The 22212-nt window shown below is 39.2% G+C and overlaps 1 protein-coding gene across 1 annotated transcript; it reads right to left on the bottom strand.

The window, feature by feature from the left end:
- Window positions 1-101: 101 nt before the first annotated feature.
- Window positions 102-3537, bottom strand: LOC131433795 (uncharacterized). The gene is made up of 2 exons (XM_058600393.1): window positions 242-3537; window positions 102-177 (listed from the first exon to the last, which is right to left on the bottom strand). Exons 1-2 carry the CDS (start codon window positions 3535-3537, stop codon window positions 102-104), a joined length of 3372 nt encoding a protein of 1123 aa, XP_058456376.1.
- Window positions 3538-22212: the final 18675 nt, after the last annotated feature.

Raw genomic sequence — 22212 nt, forward strand, 5'->3', positions numbered from 1 at the left:
GTCCACGAACGTATGAAGATGGATAGACGTTGTTTGTGATAGTGTAATGTTTATGCGATAACAACGTGGAATTCGAATGTTTACTAACTTTGGTAATACATTTAACCAACGATACCATTTGTTTTGTTGAGCCTCCAATATTTGCTCGTCCCATCCAATATTTGCTCTCCAAACTTCCTGGAGGAGAAGTTTCAAATACATTAAGAAATGCCCGATGATTCCTAACGGGTCAAAAATTGACATTAAGACTTTCAGCATTTCGCGTTTCGTTGGTGGGCGTACGCCTGTTAGTAGCTCTTGATTGCAATTAGTCGAAATCTTGTAAGTGATAGTATCTGACGACGTGTCCCACCACATTCCAAGAACCTTTGCAGTTCCACTCGCCCCCATATTTAGATCCTTACTCGTACAGTTAGTTTCTTGTAACTCGGACAGGACTTTTGACGAGTTGGATATCCAGTGATGCATTTCGAATCCTGCTTGTTTATGTATAAGCTGTATTTGCTGCGCTATACGTATGGCTTCCTCAGGGGTTTCGACGCTTATTAATAGATCATCCACGTAATGACCCTTAATTATAGCAGATGCAGCTTCGGGATATCGATCAGAGAATTCAAGAGCGTTTTGATTCTTAACAAACTGGGCGCAGCTGGGGGAACAGCTGGCACCGAAAGTCATTACATTCATTACAAAGACGTTGGGGGTTTCACCTTCTTTGTCCCGCCACAGGAATCGTTGGCTGTTACGATCTTCTTCTCTCACCAAAACTTGGTGGAACATTTCGCGCACATCGCCTCCCACGGCTACTCGGCGCTCGCGAAACTGAAACAAAACTGAAACGAGCGATGTTATCTGATCAGGGCCGGTTAGGAGCATTGAGTTTAATGAAATTCCTTGAACTGTGGCGGCAGCGTCCCACACTACGCGCAACTTCCCAGGTTTGTTTGGGTTAAACACTGGGAATATCGGCAGGTACCATATGCGCGGATTAACACAGTTTATTTCCTCTGGGTCGAGCTTACGAATATAACCTTTCTGTAGATACTCTTGAATTTTTTTATGCATCATTTCGGCAAGAAAGGCGTTTTTTCGCATTCTCTTTTCTAGACAATTCAATCGTTGCATGGCAGCATTCTTACTATCCGGGAGGCGAACATCATCATATCGCCAAAGAAGTGCGGTTTCGTATCGGTTACCTACGCGGCGAGTATGTTCTCGTAGCAACGAGAGAGAGCGTTGATCAGAAGACGATAGAAGTGGGTTTTTGGATTTAGTTATTCCAATCCCTTCAAGCGAGAAGTAATCTTTCATTAGGCGATGAAGATCAGTTTCATCGGGTTGTCCACAGAGTGATACGTGCAAGCTATGATAGCCCTGCTGGGTCTGATCTATAGAGACATCCTCGTCGCAGTTACCGAATACTACCCAGCCGAGACGTGTTTTCGAGGCGACTGGACCCTGCCTACCTTCCTTACTATTTAATGCATTTCCTAAGCGACAATTGTTCATACCAATCAGAAGGCGTGGGCGAGCGTTTTTAAATGATTCAATAGGTAGCCCACGCAGGTGTGTGTGTTTGTGGGCGAGCTTGTCGAAGTCTAGCGTTTGACTCGGGAGTTTCAGACCTTTTACTGTGTGTACGTTATGCATGCGATAGCGTTTTGACGAAGCTCCAACTCCTGATACTTCAAACTCAACTATGTAAGACGTTTCTTCATATCGGCATGTATCACCTGTCCATTTCAGCCACAGTGGGTGAAGTTCTCCGTGCAACTGAAGATTCTTTGCTAATTCTTCGTCCATTAGTGTGAGGGATGACCCGTCGTCGAATAGAGCGAATGTTTTGATGTTCGATGTTGGACTATATAGTGTCACTGGTAGAATTCGGAACATGACATTATCAACCTTTCCGCGATGGCTGTTGCATTGTTCCATATGATTATTTCCAGTGTTGGAATTTTCAACCTGTTGGTTCACAACATCCTTTTTCTTGTCACTGTGTAACAGGGTATGATGCTTATATGCACAATTGTTTATACCACATTCCTTTCTTAAATGACATAATCCTATATGGTTACGTAAACAGCGACGACACAATCCGCCTTCTCGCACTGCTGCCCATCGAGAGTCTACGGTAAAACCGTTGAATTTCGCACACTGTTCCAAAGACGGACAAGTACCCTTGCAAATAAAACATAACCGGTCAGAGTGTGAGAATTCACCTTCGCGATCGTGATTTGGATGTACATTTTTTAAATTTGTATAGACAAATCCATCGTTTCTTTTATTTCTGTGTTGGGATGGTAAATCGTTCGCTCCTACGGGAACAAGTGACACTGAACTGGCGGCTTCAACCAAGGTATATAACCAAGCACTGAACGCACTCAGGTTAACGTTACTGAGACACCTCCGATGTGTGGCCCAGTTCAATTTGACCATTGACGGAAGCTTGTCAACCAGTTCATTGAGTAGACTTACATTGTGTAGATACTCATTTAATTGACACGCTTCGATGGTGGCGGTTAAGTTGGATACTGCGATTCCATAATCAACCAGGGTGCTCAGCTTGTCTGCCCTTGGTGCTGGCATAGCTTGAACCTTGGCGATTAGTGTTTGGATTATTACTTCCGGTCTGCCGAAAAGCATTTTTAACGTATCTATCACACCGTTCACATTTCTTGGGTGCAACAATCGGCTCCTGACAGCTTCCAAGGCCTTTCCTCGAAGACATCTTTGCAACCTAACCATATTTTCTGAAGCGGAGTATCCGCACATTTCGGTTGTACTAATAAATGTAGCGTAAAACATGGGCCACTCTTCCGGAGACCCGCTAAAGGGTGGAAGCTCCTTGGAAACTGCCTGTCGTGCTGCGATTTGACATTTTGTTAGACCGTCTTCTGTATTTTCTCCCGAAGGAGAAATTTGCTCGTCGCCTAGCAGTGACGCTGCTGGATTTTTAGGATCTCCGTTTTGGATCGTTTTATTTAACCAATCCGTCACGGAGGAGCTATGTTTGCCAGTGAAACTTACTTCGCTTTCGCCGGATTCTGATTTTACGATGTTTTCCAGGAGTTGTTTTTTCTTCGCTAGGAATTCACGTCGTTTGGCTCGAGCAGCTGCAGCTGCCTGCTCTTCTTCTTGCCTCAGCTTTTCTTCCTCTTCCAATTGTTGTAACATGTGTTTCATTTTAAACACATTTGAGCGTCGAGACGATGTGGTTTTACTGTTTTCCGGGCTGTGTGTGTCTTGTTTTTCAGGGTGTTTCAATTTCTCCAGCATCGATTTTGTACATTTCCTGCAACACCAGTCTAAGTTTTCGATTTCTTGGGTGACAGCGGCACATGTGAAATGGGACCATCTTTGACAATTATCGCATTGAACCATTTCTTGGTTGTCTTCTGCATCGCACTCTTGGCAGCTTGATTCATCAGCTCCAAGCATGTTTGAGGTACTTTTCTCCGGGCCGGGCTCTTGTACCTCCGGTGACGTCGTATTGTCAGTACCGGTGTATTTTTCAATTGGTGATTTTTTTGGCATTCCGCAGTCGAGTCTCGGTAAACGAGATTTATAATTTGTTGGATTTTTTAAATGGAAAGGCTGTTCCGTGATTTTAACGGTTTATTTAGGGTCGTTATAAATCTCCTGAAAGGACAAATTTTTACTATCGGCTATTTAGGAGTGACTTAAGGTTACGTTTAGTATCTCCTTCCAGCGAGGCTCTCGTTAACCAGACTGATCCTAACCTGCTTGTTGAAGCCTGAGGTATAATTAAGAAAATATACATACATATTTCAGGTAACATATTCAAACTCCTACCGTAATACACCTTTTAAATATATCAGCGATATATACTAAATTCAATATAAAGTATTCTAATTCAACTGTATAATAAAGAACAAATCAATAAGAAAGGTATCGTGTAATACTTTATCACCCGTATTATCTTCTTCCTTTCACCGTTTCATCTGGCTAGTTGGCAACTTGTGTATTTCCGTCGCTGATTGTATGACAAACGCTGTGAATTGACGAGGGGCTTTGCGAAGAATCGCAACAAGAAGTTTGGCGAAGAGATGCTTAAATATCGATATCCGTATCGCAAGCGTGTACAAACATATAATTGCATACATTTGGGCTATTGATGTAATTTCGTCGGCTACAAAACAAATACAAATCACGACAAATAGAGTCTATATTCTGGGTTCGCGTGTTCGGTTTTGATTCCTAATAAAGATCAATGCAAGCAGACTCTCGTGCATTTGGGAATTCAAAAGTGTGACGATTGATTGAAGTATTTGATTGTAGATCATTAGAAATTTTGGTTGCCTTGTTCCACATCAATGGTTCGAACAACCCTATGGGGCCGATCATTGTAGTTTTTTGAAGTTTTTTAGAAATTGACAATTATCGCATTGAACCATTTCTTGGTTGTCTTCTGCATCGCACTCTTGGCAGCTTGATTCATCAGCTCCAAGCATGTTTGAGGTACTTTTCTCCGGGCCGGGCTCTTGTACCTCCGGTGACGTCGTATTGTCAGTACCGGTGTATTTTTCAATTGGTGATTTTTTTGGCATTCCGCAGTCGAGTCTCGGTAAACGAGATTTATAATTTGTTGGATTTTTTAAATGGAAAGGCTGTTCCGTGATTTTAACGGTTTATTTAGGGTCGTTATAAATCTCCTGAAAGGACAAATTTTTACTATCGGCTATTTAGGAGTGACTTAAGGTTACGTTTAGTATCTCCTTCCAGCGAGGCTCTCGTTAACCAGACTGATCCTAACCTGCTTGTTGAAGCCTGAGGTATAATTAAGAAAATATACATACATATTTCAGGTAACATATTCAAACTCCTACCGTAATACACCTTTTAAATATATCAGCGATATATACTAAATTCAATATAAAGTATTCTAATTCAACTGTATAATAAAGAACAAATCAATAAGAAAGGTATCGTGTAATACTTTATCACCCGTATTATCTTCTTCCTTTCACCGTTTCATCTGGCTAGTTGGCAACTTGTGTATTTCCGTCGCTGATTGTATGACAAACGCTGTGAATTGACGAGGGGCTTTGCGAAGAATCGCAACAAGAAGTTTGGCGAAGAGATGCTTAAATATCGATATCCGTATCGCAAGCGTGTACAAACATATAATTGCATACATTTGGGCTATTGATGTAATTTCGTCGGCTACAAAACAAATACAAATCACGACAAATAGAGTCTATATTCTGGGTTCGCGTGTTCGGTTTTGATTCCTAATAAAGATCAATGCAAGCAGACTCTCGTGCATTTGGGAATTCAAAAGTGTGACGATTGATTGAAGTATTTGATTGTAGATCATTAGAAATTTTGGTTGCCTTGTTCCACATCAATGGTTCGAACAACCCTATGGGGCCGATCATTGTAGTTTTTTGAAGTTTTTTAGAAATTTTGGTGGCTGTAAAAAACGAAAAGGTGAACGTAGGGATTGGGTATTTTATTTGTAGAAAGTGTGTGCAAAAATCGAAAAAAATTGGTGAAGTAGTTTTTAAATGACGGTTGGCACGAATTTTTAAAACGTGCTTTCGATGAAAAGCCGAGTGGGTAAAGTCGGAGACATAACTGGATGACGTGAATACGAATAAAACTGACACGTTTGAGGTATCTCCAGAGGCGTGCCGAGAAAATTTAGCGCCCGGGGCAAAATAAAAGATTTGCCGCCTCCATCGTTGGTTTAGTGAGCCAAACAAAAACAAAGCTGAACTCCATTTCCGAAAACATGGTATGCGCGAGCAAAAAAAACGCTCCCCCTCTTTAGATACGCCACTGGGTATCTTAATGTTCAGTCGTTTATAATAACCACACTGCTGAAATAACGTGAGCGTCTTGTGAAATAACCATATTGCTGAAAGCATAATCATAAATTGTTGTTCATATTTCTGATGGCATATAGAAAAAATTATGTCGGAACGTTAGATAAAACAAGAGATATTCACTGATCTCTCTTCCAGAGGGTAAATTTTCAAAAAGCGTACCATGTAAAAAATCCTGTAAATTTATGTCTTCTGAGACCAACTTATATGAGCGTCAAAGACTACTCGATTTTACAGCAAATCTAATTTATATTTTATGCATTCCAACATATTTTTATGTGCTAAAACGTGTAAATTTACACGCTTTCTTGAAAAGCGAGGTATGTTTGACGTATGTTTATATCATTCATGTAAAATTCAGTAGTTTCACGTATTACGTTCTTATGAATTGTGTCATATGTACACACTTAAAAAATGTTATATCTTTATAGATGCACATAAAAGGAGCGTCGTAATGCACTTACATTCACACTACAAAACATTCAAAGATAAGTCATATCATTAACTTCACAATTGTTTTTGCTGAAACTTACATCGCTACAGACGCAAAATTTATGTTTACATGTTAGTAAATGTAATATTGTGTCATCACCGAAGAAATTACGACATACTTGAATTTACGTCAAGCTTAAATTTCATTTTTTCTAAGAGTGTAGATTTTTGTCACCTGTAAATTTCAATTTTTTTTGCTGTGTAATAAAGTAAGACGTATTCACGTCAAAACGCTTTTATAGTTTATTGTCTACAAAATCCAAGAAAATTTATTTATTTTCTAGGGGACGGGCATTTTCGAAAAATTGTATTTTTTCTTTGTATTTATTTATAATAAAACATTTCAAGAATGTTATGTCAAATTTTCATGTCATTCGAAACAGAACTCTTGACCTGTGCATCGACCTCTTGCCTCTCCGCAGTATGAGATATGAAAAGATAAGACCCATAACTTCCACAGTATTGTTCTAATGGGCTTGAGAATTTGATAAAACATTGTTGAATGTTGTGGAAATACGAAAAAAAAAATTTTTCGAAAGTGTTAGACCCTACCTTGTCATTCTAATGTCACGAAACAAAACTGAGTGGAAACAAACTTATTGCAACACTTGCAAAAGAGAGTAGTTTTTATACCACTTTTAAGAAATTAAATAAATTGTACCTAGTTTTTAATTGTAGTGTATTATTTACATCAAGTCAATTGAGCAATGGTGTGGTTTGCTGGGGTCTAGATAGTAAAAAGTCAAGTGGAGACTCACGTGTTAAAACCGAATAGCATTCCAAAGCGTTAGTCGTCCTCTTATTATGAATTGAACACGGTATAAAGTTAGTGTTTCAATTTAAGCATAAAAATTGTGCAATTTAGACTGATAAATTCGGTTACGTAAGGGCGAGTGTTCGGTTACCGGCACCCTTTTATTTTAAGCTTATAACTTCTGACAAAAAAATATGAATAAAGACTACAGTTATTCAAAGAAAAAACGGAATTTATTCTTTTCGGAGGCGTTTTGGACAAAAGTCTTCATTGCCATATGGTGACTTCACCTTGGCTCTCTTGGCCGATGATTTGGAGGTGGCGCCTTTGGTGTTGGGTAACGGAACACCATGGATTTCAGCTCATAAATATTCAATCCGCTCACCTTTTCGAAAAAAAAATCAGAATAAACTTTTGAGTTCATTCGTAACCGAATGTTCGAAGTGAGCACACGCGTTTTTTTAACAATCGACATCGGTAAGACGAAGGTGCCTATCACAGCAGAGGCTGTAGTATAGGCATTAAATAAAAGTGATAAAAAGTAGCATCCCCGCAAGTGAGTTCTGTCTGTGCACCGGTTTTGTATCGGTATCGACAGTAGACGCTATTGTGCTATCCTCGGGCAGCAGTTATTGCTATTGTTTGCTACCCGCATCGCAGCAGCTAAATCCTGAGTCAAGGTCACGCTGAAGCACAACGAAGGAGTGAAGGAGCAACTCACCTAACAGCTTACCGTGACATACTGTTAAGTATTTTCTCAAACTTTTTCTTTCAACTTTTACTATCCATATATTTTCTTTTCATTTTATTTCTTTCTTTCTCATTTCAAGTGCGGGAGACTTCTTTACTCCCGCACTTTAAATATGAATATTGATGACAGTGGGGGTGTCTCGGAGGAGGGCGAAGCTGAACGAATGAACGAAGAACATTTAGAGGCTGAGTTTGCTTCCGAGATGCCATCTACCCCTCCGATACCATCTCCCCCTCCGATACCATCTCCCCCTCCGATACCATCTCCCTCTCCGATGCCATCTCCCTCTCCGATGCCTCCATTTCCCTCTAAGATATTGCCTGCTCGCCAAAAAGTTTACCAAGACGATGGCTCGGGGGGTCCGTGGGTGGTATACTTCCGGCCCAAATTAAAGTCTCTCAGAGTTTTAAATATTGCTCGGGACCTGGAAAAACATTACTCGGCAATAAAAACAATAGATAAGGTTTCGCCAAACAAGTTACGCGTTGTTGTGTCCGACCTGAAGCAAGCAAACGAGATTGCTACCAGCGAGTTGTTCACGAAGGAGTACCGCGTGTACGTCCCGTCTCATGTGGTGGAGATCGACGGTGTGGTCCGTGACGAAAGTCTGACAATCGAAGATCTGATGAAGGACGGGGTAGGCCGTTTCAAAAACCCCGACCTTCAACCAGTGAAAATTTTGGAGTGCAAGCAATTGCACTCCAAATCGATAGATGGTAAATTTTACCAATCGGACTCATTTCGCGTGACTTTTGCCGGATCTGCACTTCCAAATTATTTGGTAGTGAGTGGAGTTCGTCTACCTGTTCGGCTGTATGTACCGCGGGTAATGCATTGTACAAGCTGCAAACAGCTAGGTCATACGGCAACCTATTGTTGCAACAAACTGCGATGCGGCAAATGCGGAGAGGCCCATGAGGACGATCTCTGCAGAAGAGCAGTGAAAAAGTGTTGCTACTGCGGGGAGAATCCTCATGATCTTTCGGTGTGCCCTACGTACATACAGCGTGCGGAGAAATTGAAGCGATCCGTGAAAGAACGTTCCAAACGTTCTTATGCGGAAATCTTAAAAAGAACCACTCCATCGACCCCTGAGAACCCGTTTGCAATCTTGCCAGTTGAAGAGGATAACTCTGACGACCCAGGCGAAGGACCTTCCTACACACAGGTTGAAGGAAGCAGGAAAAGACAAAATCTGGCTTCTCCCAAGCTTCCTCGTAAAGGCCTCAGACTGTCCTCTTCGTCACAAAAGAACCAAACGGAAACAAAAAGTGCTGACTCAAAACCGAAGCAAACACCTCCTGGGTTCAAAAACTTAGGGATGATAAGGAGTACCCAGCACTTCCTGGGGCATCAAAAAACCCGAATGAAAAATCCAATCCAGAAAATCCAACTAACGCTGGATTATTGAAATTTTCTGATATCGTGGACTGGATATTAACAGCCTTCAATATTACTGATCCTCTGAAAAGCTTCCTAACTGCTCTACTGCCAACAGTAAGGACATTTTTAAAACAGTTGACTGAACAATGGCCCCTCCTTGCAGCGATCGTATCTTTTGATGGATAATTTACCACTGAGAATCGAAGATATGATCATCGTGCTTCAGTGGAATTGCAGAAGTATCATCCCAAAACTTGATTCTTTCAAACACTTAATACATACTCATAATTGCGATGTATTCTCCTTGAGTGAAACTTGGCTTACTTCTAACATCAACCTCGACTTCCATAATTTTAACATAATCCGCCTGGACCGAGAAGACTCTTATGGAGGGGTACTTTTAGGGATTAAAAAGTGCTATTCATTTTATCGTATTAACCTCCCCTCGACACCGGGAATTGAAGTTGTTGCTTGCCAAATTAATATTAAAGGCAAAGATCTATGTATAGCTTCTATCTACATTCCTCCCAGAGTCTCGATAGGGCATCGTCGGCTTGCAGACATCATAGAACTTCTTCCTTCACCGCGGCTGGTTTTAGGGGACTTTAACTCGCATGGTACAGGATGGGGCTGCTTATATGATGATAATCGTTCTTCGTTAATCCAAGATCTGTGTGACAACTTCAATTTGACAATTCTAAACACGGGAGAAATGACACGGAACCCTAGACCGCCAGCACAACCAAGTGCGCTGGATTTATCCCTTTGCTCGACTTCGCTACAGTTAGATTGCAAGTGGAAGGTAATCTGTGATCCTCACGGTAGCGATCACTTGCCGATCATAGTTTCTATCACCAACCGTGGAAGACCATCGGAAACAATCAATGTTTCGTACGATTTCACACGAAACATTGATTGGAAACGTTACGCGAGCTCGATATCTGAGAAACTAGAAACATCACAGGAGCTTCCTCCGGAGGAAGAGTATACATTTTTGGCTGGCTTGATTCTTGACACCGCAATTCAAGCTCAGACGAAACGACTACCTAGCGCGCAAACTAGTATACGTTCTCCCAACCCATGGTGGGACAAAGAGTGCTCAGAGCTGAAAACGAAAAAAGCTTCAGCCTTCATCTCGTTTAGAAGGAACGGAACTCCAGATAATTATCGGAAATACGCGGCGTTAGAATTTCAAATGAAAAGTCTGATTAAAGCTAAGAAAAGCGGGTACTGGCGAAGGTTTGTTGACGGATTAACGAGAGAAACAGCAATGAGCACTCTTTGGAATACGGCCCGTCGCATGCGCAATCGAAATCACGCGAACGAAAGCGAGGAATATTCTAACCGCTGGATATTTGATTTCGCTAAGAAAGTATGTCCTGATTCTGTTCCGGAACAGAAGATATCCCGCGTCGCGACATTGAATACAAACGAAACACCGTTTTCGATGGTAGAGTTCTCACTTGCGCTCTTGTCGTGTAACAATAGAGCCCCGGGGTTAGACAGAATTAAATTCAACTTGTTGAAAAATCTGCCCGACTCTGCCAAAAGGCGCTTGTTGAATTTATTCAACAAGTTCCTCGAGGGTAATATTGTCCCACACGAATGGAGAGAAGTGAGAGTTATTACTATTCAAAAACCTGGAAAACCAGCCTCCGATCACAATTCGTATCGGCCGATTGCTATGCTTTCCTGTATTCGGAAATTGTTGGAGAAAATGATTCTCTTCCGTCTAGACAATTGGGTCGAAACAAATGGATTGCTTTCAGGTACACAATTTGGGTTCCGCAGGGGCAAAGGAACGAACGATTGTCTAGCGTTGCTCTCAACAGAAATTCAAATGGCATTTGCTCGTAAAGAACAAATGGCATCAGTTTTCCTCGACATCAAGGGGGCATTCGATTCAGTTTCCATTAACGTTCTATCTGAGAAGTTGCATCAGCATGGTCTTTCACCAGTTTTGAACAACTTTTTATATAATCTATTGTCCGAGAAACACATGCATTTTGAGCATGGTGATTTGACGACAAAGCGATTCAGTTACATGGGTCTTCCTCAGGGCTCATGCTTAAGCCCCCTTTTATACCACTTTTACGTAAATAACATTGATGAATGTATCAACACATCTTGCACGCTAAGACAACTTGCCGACGACAGCGTTGTGTCTATTATAGGACCCAAAGCTGCCGATCTCCAAGGACCATTGCAAGATACCCTCGATAACTTGTCGACATGGGCTTTTCAAATGGGTATCGAGTTCTCTACGGAGAAAACTGAGCTGGTTGTATTTTCAAGGAAGCGAGAACCTGCGCAATTACAGCTTCAACTAGGGGGTGAAACCATAGCTCAGGTTTTCACATTTAAATATCTCGGGGTCTGGTTCGATTCCAAAGGTACCTGGGGATGTCACATTAGGTATTTGAAACGAAAATGCCTACAGAGAATCAATTTCCTTCGTACAATAACCGGAACTTGGTGGGGCTCTCACCCAGGAGACCTGATCAGGTTGTACAAAACGACGATATTGTCAGTAATGGAATATGGATGTTTTTGTTTCCGCTCCGCTACGAATATTCATTTCATTAAACTGGAAAGAATTCAGTATCGTTGTTTACGTATTGCCTTGGGTTGCATGCAATCAACCCATACGATGAGTCTTGAAGTGCTGGCGGGCGTCTTACCGTTGAAAAACAGGTTCTGGGATCTCTCATATCGACTGCTAATCCGATGCGACATTTTGAATCCGATGGTGATAGAAAACTTTGAAAAGCTCGTCGAGCTTAATTCACAAACCCGTTTTATGTCCTTGTATTTTGACTACATGGCTCAGAATATAAAACCTTCTTCGTTTGTTCCCAGTCGTGTTCATTTTGTGGATACTTCTAATTCTACTGTGTTTTTCGACACATCCATGAAAGAAGAAATTCGTGGAATCCCGGATCCTGTACGCCCTCAAGAGATCCCAAAAATTTTTAATAATAAATTTAAAGAAGTCGACTGTAATAAAATGTTTTACACTGACGGATCATATCTAGACGGGTCCACTGGCTTCGGTATATTCAATGTAAATTTCACCGCTTCCTATAAACTCAGTGATCCAGCTTCAGTTTACGTCGCAGAACTAGCTGCAATTCAGTATACCCTTGAGATCATTGACACTCTGCCCACAGATCACTACTTCATTGTATCGGACAGTCTCAGTTCCATTGAGGCTCTCCGTTCAGTGAAGCCTGGAAAGCACTCACCGTATTTCCTGGGGAAAGTACGGGAACAATTGAGTGCTTTATCTGCAAAATCATACCAGATTACCTTGGTTTGGGTCCCCTCACATTGTTCCATACGGGGCAATGAGAGGGCGGACTCGTTAGCCAAGGTGGGCGCACTAGAAGGTGATATCTATGAAAGACCAATCTGCTTCAATGAATTTTTCAGTTGCTGTCGTCAGAAAACTCTAGCTAGCTGGCAGAATACATGGAATAGTGGAACTCTGGGACGATGGTTACACTCAATAATCCCACAGGTATCGACGAAAGCTTGGTTCCGGGGGTTAGACGTGAGCCGAGACTTTATTCGTGTAATGTCAAGGCTCATGTCTAATCATTATATGTTCAGCGCGCATCTCCGTCGTGTGGGGCTCGCCGAGAGTGGTGTCTGCGTTTGCGGTGAGGGTTATCATGACATCGAACATGTTGTTTGGACATGTGTCGAGTATTGTGATGCCAGGTCCCAACTCATAGGTTCCCTTCGGGCCCGAGGTATACCACCCTTCGTACCAGTCCGCGACGTCTTGGCAACTCGAAATCTTCCTTATATGACTCTCATCTATAACTTCTTGAAAACTATCAATGCTCAAATATAGTGCTCTCCCTATCTCTTTCTCGTCTACAGCTCTACCGCACTCTTCTTTACGTTGCTGGAAGTATGGCCTGTGTAAACGATGTTTCGGAGCATGCACCTGCCTTGAACTGACTGAGTTGCTGGAAGCTACCCAAAAACGTCACATCAACGTCAGAACACACCAACGAAGCATCCCAATCCAGAATAATCTCTTCATTGCTACAAGCTGAAAAACATGAAGATTCATCGAACGCAAAATGTGTCTAAAAGATGTATGCCACAAACCAATGATGTATTCAAATTTCAATTCAATACTGTGTAGGTCCCACCCTCCCTATGTCCCCTTACTAACTGGGGAGTATGCCGCCCCGTAATACGGCATCCCTTTCTCTCTCCCTAACAACAAGACAATCGGCCACGTTAAGCTAAAGCAAATGAGCCTAATAAAAATTTTATTTGAAAAAAAAAAAAAAAAACTTTTGAGTTGATTTTCGCACAATGAAAATTTGTTGTGAGCTCAGAAAAATAGAACAAGCGTCTGTTTGCTTTGGTATTCGGTACAAAAAGAACGTGTTGCTATTACACACACACATGACATTTGTCGGAATGACGCTATCTGCTCTCAGTCAAAAGTTACGGTGGGTGCCGGCAACCGAGCACCTTACCCTACTCCAGAACACTATTCAATTTAATTCAGTGGTTCATTTCCAATGTTAGCTCTAATAGGGAAACGGAGGTACTATGGCCCGGCGCTTATATCATTGCACAGTGGTCCGGATCCACAATTTAGGGGGACGAAAACATTTGTGGCTTCGCGTTATACTTTAGAGCTGTATGGATGGTATGCTCTGTCGCCAACCGTGCATAAACTTCTTCTGCATGGGACTGCAATTATAAAATATGCTTTGCTTCCTATTGGTATGTACAGTAAGGAAGCGCAAGAGAGTCGAAATAAATCAATTCGCAAGTATAGGCAGTTCCATCCGCAGAAATTCAATCGTTTAGTGAATCTAGAGCATGTATCTAAACGATTTCTTTTAACGTCTGATCCTGTAATAGCATTATCGAATAGAGTAACAACCAAAGTGAGTGCATCTTCCCGATTATGCAGCTGAATTAGTTTTAACACGCTAGAAGACAGTAATACCTTATTTTAATATATATATATATATATATATATATATATATATATATATATATATATATATATATATATATATATATATATATATATATATATATAAATATAAATATAAATATATATATATATATATATATATATATATATATATATATATATATATATATATATATATATATATATATATATATATATATATATATATATATATATATATATATATATATATATATATATATAAGTTAACAGTCAGCGTTTCCCAAGAACGTCACCAATAGCAGACGATCGAGATTCCCACAGAATGAAGACCGCAGCATCAACAACAATCGTCGCCCCAGCATCAGTCACGTACACGGTAAACAAATCTTGTATCGCGTTACCGGCGCTAGGGAATAGCAAATCGACAGGGTTCTCACGATCGGCAGCTAGCTAGGTTAGGCTTAGAGTAAAGTTAGAACAAAAATAAAGTTTAGTTTCAGTTGACCTTAGAAGTGAAAAGTGTTCTCTCTTTTTAAAAACCCCTTTGCGAGGGTAGATACTTTAAATGGCGCAGTCGTTCGGATTGTAGTGCGGTTTTTTTTAAGTGATTTCTTTCGGCATGAAGAGCCATCCCCGAATGTACATCGGTGATTAGTGAAGAGATCCAGAAGAAGCTGCACCGGACCCACCTAGTTAACAGCGAGAGAATATCGCAACCTAACCGTAAGTAATTTTAATCTTTTAATTAACTATTATCACATAAGTTTAACGCATCTAACATTTCTTAGCTATTGCCTAAATTGTAGTGAAGTGAAATTAATTTTAGTTAAACAAATCAGCGAAAATGGAACAGCACATCGCTGCTCTCAATCAACAGATCGCCTCACAGGAGGACGAAATTCAACAATTAAGAATGGAGCTTCTAGGTGCATCAGAAGCTGCCCAAGCGGCTCAAGTAGCAGCTGCCGATGCTAGAACAAATATGCTACCTCGAGCTGCAGGGGATCCCGAGAATATTTTAAAATCTCTCCAGACTCCCCAGATCATTCGAGACCTTCCCAGTTTCGATGGAAACCCAATAAAATTACATTCTTTTATTAGAGCCATTGATAGTTTAATGCCAACTATCAATAGAGCTGTTGGAACAGATTGCCACCAAGTTTGGATTCAAGCAATTCGAACCAAAATAGTGGGAGAAGCAGACAATATTCTCGAATTGTACGGTACAAATTTGAATTGGACCGACATAAAGCAAAATTTAATTACACATTATAGCGACCGACGGGATGAGGTGTCTTTGACACGCGACCTCTTCGCTATTCACCAAGTGAGCACTGTAGAATAATTCTACAGCAAAATCTCGCATGTGGTGTCTCTGTTAGTGAATTTGCTAAACATCAGTGAAGAGCACACAGCTGTGAAAGCAGCGAAGAACAATTTTTATCAGCAGCTAGGACTAAAAGTATTTTTGGGAGGATTAAAGGATCCGTTAGGACCAATAATCCGGGCTCAGGCCCCAACAAATTTAAAGGATGCTCTGCGATTATGCATCGAAGAAAGCAATTACTCTCACACGCGAAATAAACCATTTGGCACACCTCCACCAATTCCACAAAAGCCAAATTCATCTTCACAATGGCCCATTAAACCGTTTCACAATAGATCACAATTTCCACCATTTTCACAAAAACCCATTCAATTTCCACCACAACGACCAATTCAATTCACACAACAAAGACCTTTTCCCTTCCAACAACCACGATTCCAATTCCCGCAACAACGACCATTTCCCTTCTCACCGCAAGGACAATTTCAAAATCCCCAACAACGACCATTTCCGTTTCCTCAAAGAGTGACTCAAAACCCACAACCAAAGCCAACTCCAATGGAAGTGGATAGCTCCATTAGAAGTAGGCAGATAAATTATATGAACCGTCCACATTTTCAAATAGAGGAATTTCCAACAAATTGTGATGATTCCTATTTCTATGATCCCAATGAATATTATTATTACGATAATTATAACCAACAATATCAAACTGCGTATGAAAACACTAACGAACCTCCACCAGTCGAAACAAACCCCCAACATTTAGAATCCAATCAAGAAACCGATAGCAAGGAAGCCGAAATTGATGATCTAAATTTTCATCAAGTGGCGGCAGACTTTTATCCGACGTAAATAATTTCATCCCTTACATCGAAATAAACACTTCCAAAGGCTTACTAAAATTTCTCATAGACACAGGTGCAAACAAGAATTACATTAGTACCAAGCATGTAAAGCTTCAAAAATGCAGATTTACCGAACCAACCTCTGTTCAAAATATCAATGGTTGTCATAAAATAAATCAATTTGTTGAATTTAACCCCTTTATTCAGATTCCTGGCACACAAAAATTGAAATGTTATATCTTTGATTTTCATCCTTATTTCGATGGATTAATTGGATACGAGGCGTTACAATTGCTGAAAGCCAATATTCTTACTGCTAGTAACGAACTTCAATTTGCTTCTGGAAAAATTCAAATGCAACGATAATATCCTCATTCTCAAAGAGTACAATTAAACTCTAACGAAACGAAATTCGTAAGCTTTCCTGTTAATATCAATAACGGCGATTTCCTAGTATCAGAAGATACTTTTATTTGCAACAATATACTCCTGCACTCAGGCTTGTATAGCGCAGTGAATAGTCGAGCTTGTTTAGCCATAACTAATAGTTCGAACGAGTTATCGCGAATCGATATTAGTCAACCCATGGAATTTGAATTAAATAATTTTGAAACCCAACCTTCACCAAAATTTGCCAAGCCGATAAACCAGCGTTTATTCGATCAATTGCGATTGGATCACCTTAACTCAGACGAAAAATCGAAATTGTTGAACGTCATCAGTAGAAATCAGGGTGTATTTTTGTTAGAAGAGGAACACCTTACCTTTACTAACGCAATAAAACATAGCATCAAAACAAAAGATGATTTGCCTATTTACTCCAAATCGTATCGGTACCCCTTTTGTCATAAGGAGGAAGTACAAAAACAAATTCTCAAAATGCTTGAACAGGGTATTATAAGACACTCTGTCAGTCCTTGGACTTCTCCGGTTTGGATCGTCCCGAAAAAGATGGACGCTTCCGGCCAAAAGAAATGGCGATTGGTAATCGACTATCGGAAGTTAAATGAAAAGACTATCGATGATCGATACCCTATCCCGAACATAACCGACATCCTCGATAAACTCAAGAAAATGCAATTATTTTTCTACGCTAGACTTAGCATCCGGTTTCCACCAGATCGAAGTTGAAGCATCAGACATTCCCAAAACGGCTTTTAATGTCGCGAATGGACACTATGAGTTTTTGAGAATGCCCTTTGGACTAAAGAACGCCCCCTCTACGTTTCAGAGAGTAATGGACAACGTTCTAAGAGAACACATTGGCCTAAGATGTTTCATCTATATGGATGATATCATCGTTTTTTCAAGTAGTCTTCAAGAACATCTGGATAATTTGGGAAAAATTTTCGATACACTATCTAGATGCAATATGAAAGTACAATTAGATAAGTGCGAGTTTCTATGTAAAGAAGTTGCGAAAAAGAACTTAGAAGCTTTCTCGGAATTTTGGGTTACTATCGGAAATTTATAAAAGATTTTGCGAAAATAGCGAAACCTTTAACAAATTCACTTAGGAAAGGCGAAACCATCATTCATTCTGAAGAGTTCATTAAATCATTTCAAAAATGTAAAGCAATCCTCACTAGTAATGACATACTCCAATACCCAGATTTTGATAAACCCTTCATTTTAACTACAGACGCCTCTAATCATGCAATTGGCGCTGTTCTTTCACAAGGACCTTTGGGTAAAGACAAACCCATTGCGTTTGCTTCACGCACATTGAATAAATCTGAAGAGAATTATTCAACAATCGAAAAAGAACTCTTGGCGATCGTTTGGAGTTGTAAACATTTTCGACCGTTTCTCTATGGAAGAAAATTTACGCTCTACACCGATCATAAGCCGTTAACTTACAGTTTGAATTTAAAAGAACCGAATCAAAGATTGATCCACTGGCGTTTAAGCAGAATTCGATTACGATGTTCAATACAAACCTGGAAAACAAAACGTCGTAGCAGACGGATTGTCTAGAGTTGTTCAAGAAATAAACGTTAACGAAAATGAACTATCATCAGATAACGCAACAGTACATTCCGCAGACACGGATGATTCCGAATACATTCCGTGTACTGAAAAACCTTTAAATTATTTCAGTAATCAAATAATCCTTCAAGTTGGCCCCGAAGAAGATAATATTCACGAAGAGGTTTTTCCGAGAGTTCATAGAAGAACCATTACAAAATTAATATTTGGTATCCCTCAATTGATAACAATATTTAAAGATTTTATGGACTTGAAACGCAATAATTGCATATTGTGTCCCGAAAGTTTGATAAATACGATTCAAATAGTATACAAAAATTACTTTAGTCGATGTAAGACTTTCAAAATTTTCATCACGCAGAAACTTTTGGTTGACTTAAAAACCCTCGAGGAACAAAGTGCCACCATTGAACAAACTCATGAATCAGCCCACCGAGGAGTTTGGGAAAACGAAAAACAAATATCCAATCGGTTCTACTTTCCAAAAATGAAGCATAAAATTCAACAGTTCATCAAAATTTGCGAAGTATGTAATCGAAACAAATATGACCGACACCCATACAAAATTAAACTTGGCTCAACACCGAACACGAAAAAACCATTAGAAATAATTCATATTGACATATTTTTAACTCAACCGTACATCTTTTTATCTGCAGTAGATAAGTTCTCTAGATTCGGAGTATTGATCCCAATAAAATTCAGGAATATAGTCGATGTTAGAAGAGGCCTGCTGAAACTTTTCTCAACCTATGGTACACCGGAGCTTATCGTAAGTGATAACGAACCTGCATTTCGATCAGCCGACATAAGAGGTATGGTTAATAATTTGAATGTACAGATGCATTTCGTGCCTGCTAATCACAGTGAAAGCAATGGTTTGGTCGAAAGATTTCATTCAACAGTTGCAGAAATCTTTCGATGTATAAAGCCCCAGTACAATGACCTTACGCACAAAGAAATTTTCTTAATTGCTTGTACTTTGTACAACAACACCATTCATTCAGCAACCGGCTTTAAACCGAGAGAGATTTTCTTTAGGCTAAAGGACGAACACGAACGGCCTCTTGACATTCAGAAAATGATAGAAGATAGAGACAACTTCTATGATGAGGTAATTTTGGCAAATGATAAGACACGATCAAAAAATTTATCCTTCCACAATAAAGGAAGAGAAGAAGCACCTCACATAGCAGACGAAGAAATAGTTTTCAAAAGGATTCAAGGAATCAAAAAGAAAACTAAAGAAAAATTTTCACCGACTGAAGCTATGGAGGACAAACAAAGAACGATCCTCGATAGGTCCGGCCGGGAAATTCACAAAGAAAACATAAAAAGACTTTGAAATTAATATTTGTCTTTCTTTCAGGATGGACTTTCGGATCATCGCACTCATTTCTCTCATTCCCTTTTCCTATCCTCAATTCATTCAAATACATGACATTTCGAATAATCCGGGTGCGTTAATAATGAAAGTTGGAGAAGGAAGAATTAGTTTAGGCTATGATAAGGTTTTGCACATTATAGAATTAAACCAGTTCCAGAATTCAATTACTACAATTAAAAATGTGTTGAATCGAATCGACAATAAAACAGGAGATTTTTCAAATTTAATCGAATTAAAGCTTTCAATGATAAATGATACATTCATGAGCCTTCTCCCAAGAAACAGAAAGGTAAAAAGATCAATAGAAGTGTTAGGAAGCACTATCAAACTAATCACCGGAAATTTAGACGCCCAGGATTTGAGAAATATTAATGCAGATCTATATGCACTGAAAAACAATGAAAATAGCTTATTGAATGAAAATAACAAACAAATATCTATCAATGCAAATTTTCAAGAACGAATTAATATTGTAAACAATCAGATCAAGGATCATGAGAACAGTTTAGCTAAAATTTTACTTAAAGAAGATTATATCATAACTGAATCCACTAAAATTTCAATCTTATTTCAATTAGATATGCTCTTAAACTCATTACATTCTATAGAAAATAGCTTATCACTCGTCAAGGTCAACATAATAAACAAACAAATTTTATCAAATAGCGAACTAGAGGTCATAGCAGCAAAGCTTACCAAGCAAGGATTCAAGATTGATAGTTTAGACGAAGTTTGCGTGTACCTGACAACTACAGCGTTTTATCAAGGAGATAACATCATCATCAGCATCAATATCCCTAATGTACAGCCTATTGTGTTTGACAAAATGCTTTTATTACCGCTACCTGTGAACAACAAAACAGTGAACATTGACCACAAAGTAATCTTCAAACATGAAAACGAGACGTTAGCCGTTTCTACAGGATGCCAAGAAACGCCCAAAATTACTATCTGTAAACGAGAACTATTGACAAACATCAGTGCAGATGATTGCATCGCACCATTGATTAGAGGTTTGAACGGAAAATGTCCCTTCTCAGAATTGCCACAAACCATCGAATATGAATTACCCGCACCTGGTACCATAATAGTCAAAGCGCTCACCAACAAAATTACACTGAGCAGCACATGTGGAATTAATCAAAAAGAGTTGAAAGGCATTTTTCTCGTCTCATTCCACAATTGTACCATCATTATTGGAAACAATTTTTTCGAAAACTATGAAATTCAATTCCGTCACCCTTTTATCGCACCACTAAGGTCAAACCAAATCGCAGAAACACATTTGGAAAAATACGTCAACATAACCCAGTTACATGACCTACATATCGAAAACAGGAAGAACCTTCAATCTTTGGAATTGAAACAACATTTATCAATTGGTTCCTTCATATGCGCAGTTATCTTGATTACAACAATTCTAGGCATCGTTTATCATAAAACCAAAATATTTTCAACAGCATTAGTCGAACGCACGGGTCGTGCTTCTTTAAGGGATGGAGGAGTTAACAGTCAGCGTTTCCCAAGAACGTCACCAATAGCAGACGATCGAGATTCCCACAGAATGAAGACCGCAGCATCAACAACAATCGTCGCCCCAGCATCAGTCACGTACACGGTAAACAAATCTTGTATCGCGTTACCGGCGCTAGGGAATAGCAAATCGACAGGGTTCTCACGATCGGCAGCTAGCTAGGTTAGGCTTAGAGTAAAGTTAGAACAAAAATAAAGTTTAGTTTCAGTTTAGCATTAGAAGTGAAAAGTGTTCTCTCTTTTTAAAAACCCCTTTGCGAGGGTAGATATTTTAAATTATATATATATATATATATATATATATATATATATATATATATATATATATATATATATATATATATATATATATATATATATAGATATATATATATATATATATATATATATATATATATATATATATATATATATATATATATATATATATATATATATATATATAAATATCTTACATGAAAGAGCAATTTTCAATGAAAAATTTAAAAAAAATATCTCCTCCGCCATTTTTTTATAAACATGCTCGAAATTATTTTCTGTTAAATGAAAGAAACAGTTTTTTTTCATTTGCTCCAGTGTTAGATATAGCAGTTTAAAAATGATCTGTTTTTGAACTTGTTTTGCTCATAACTTCGGTTCAGAAAACGCTACCTGAATGCGCTAGTCATCAAAAAATTGGTTTCAACAAACTCTAAAAGATATTCAAAGACACCAAAAACGAGAAGTGAAAAATAAGATAGCTAGAGCAAAAAATCTGATTTTTTAGGAACATCCTAAGTTGCTCTATTCAAATAGCTGTAACACTAAAACCGTTAGAGATACTACAATAGTGTTTTCGGCAAAGTTGCTTGATATAAGTTTTCCTACAATTTTGCCGAAGGGTGCAGTCCTCTATCTCAACACATACGAAAAATAGTTTTTGCATCACCCTAATAATAA

The sequence above is a fragment of the Malaya genurostris genome, chromosome 3 (genome assembly GCF_030247185.1).
Source record: "Malaya genurostris strain Urasoe2022 chromosome 3, Malgen_1.1, whole genome shotgun sequence".
In the NCBI taxonomy this organism is placed as follows: Eukaryota; Metazoa; Arthropoda; class Insecta; order Diptera; family Culicidae; genus Malaya; species Malaya genurostris.

Coding starts and splice junctions, on each gene's coding strand:
- LOC131433795 (XM_058600393.1), bottom strand. CDS start 3,537: ATGCCAAAAAAATCACCAATTGAAAAATACACCGGTACTGACAATACG. Junction 178..241: donor GAAATGCTGAAAGTCTTAAT/GTCAATTTTTGA, acceptor CTTCTCCTCCAG/GAAGTTTGGAGAGCAAATAT.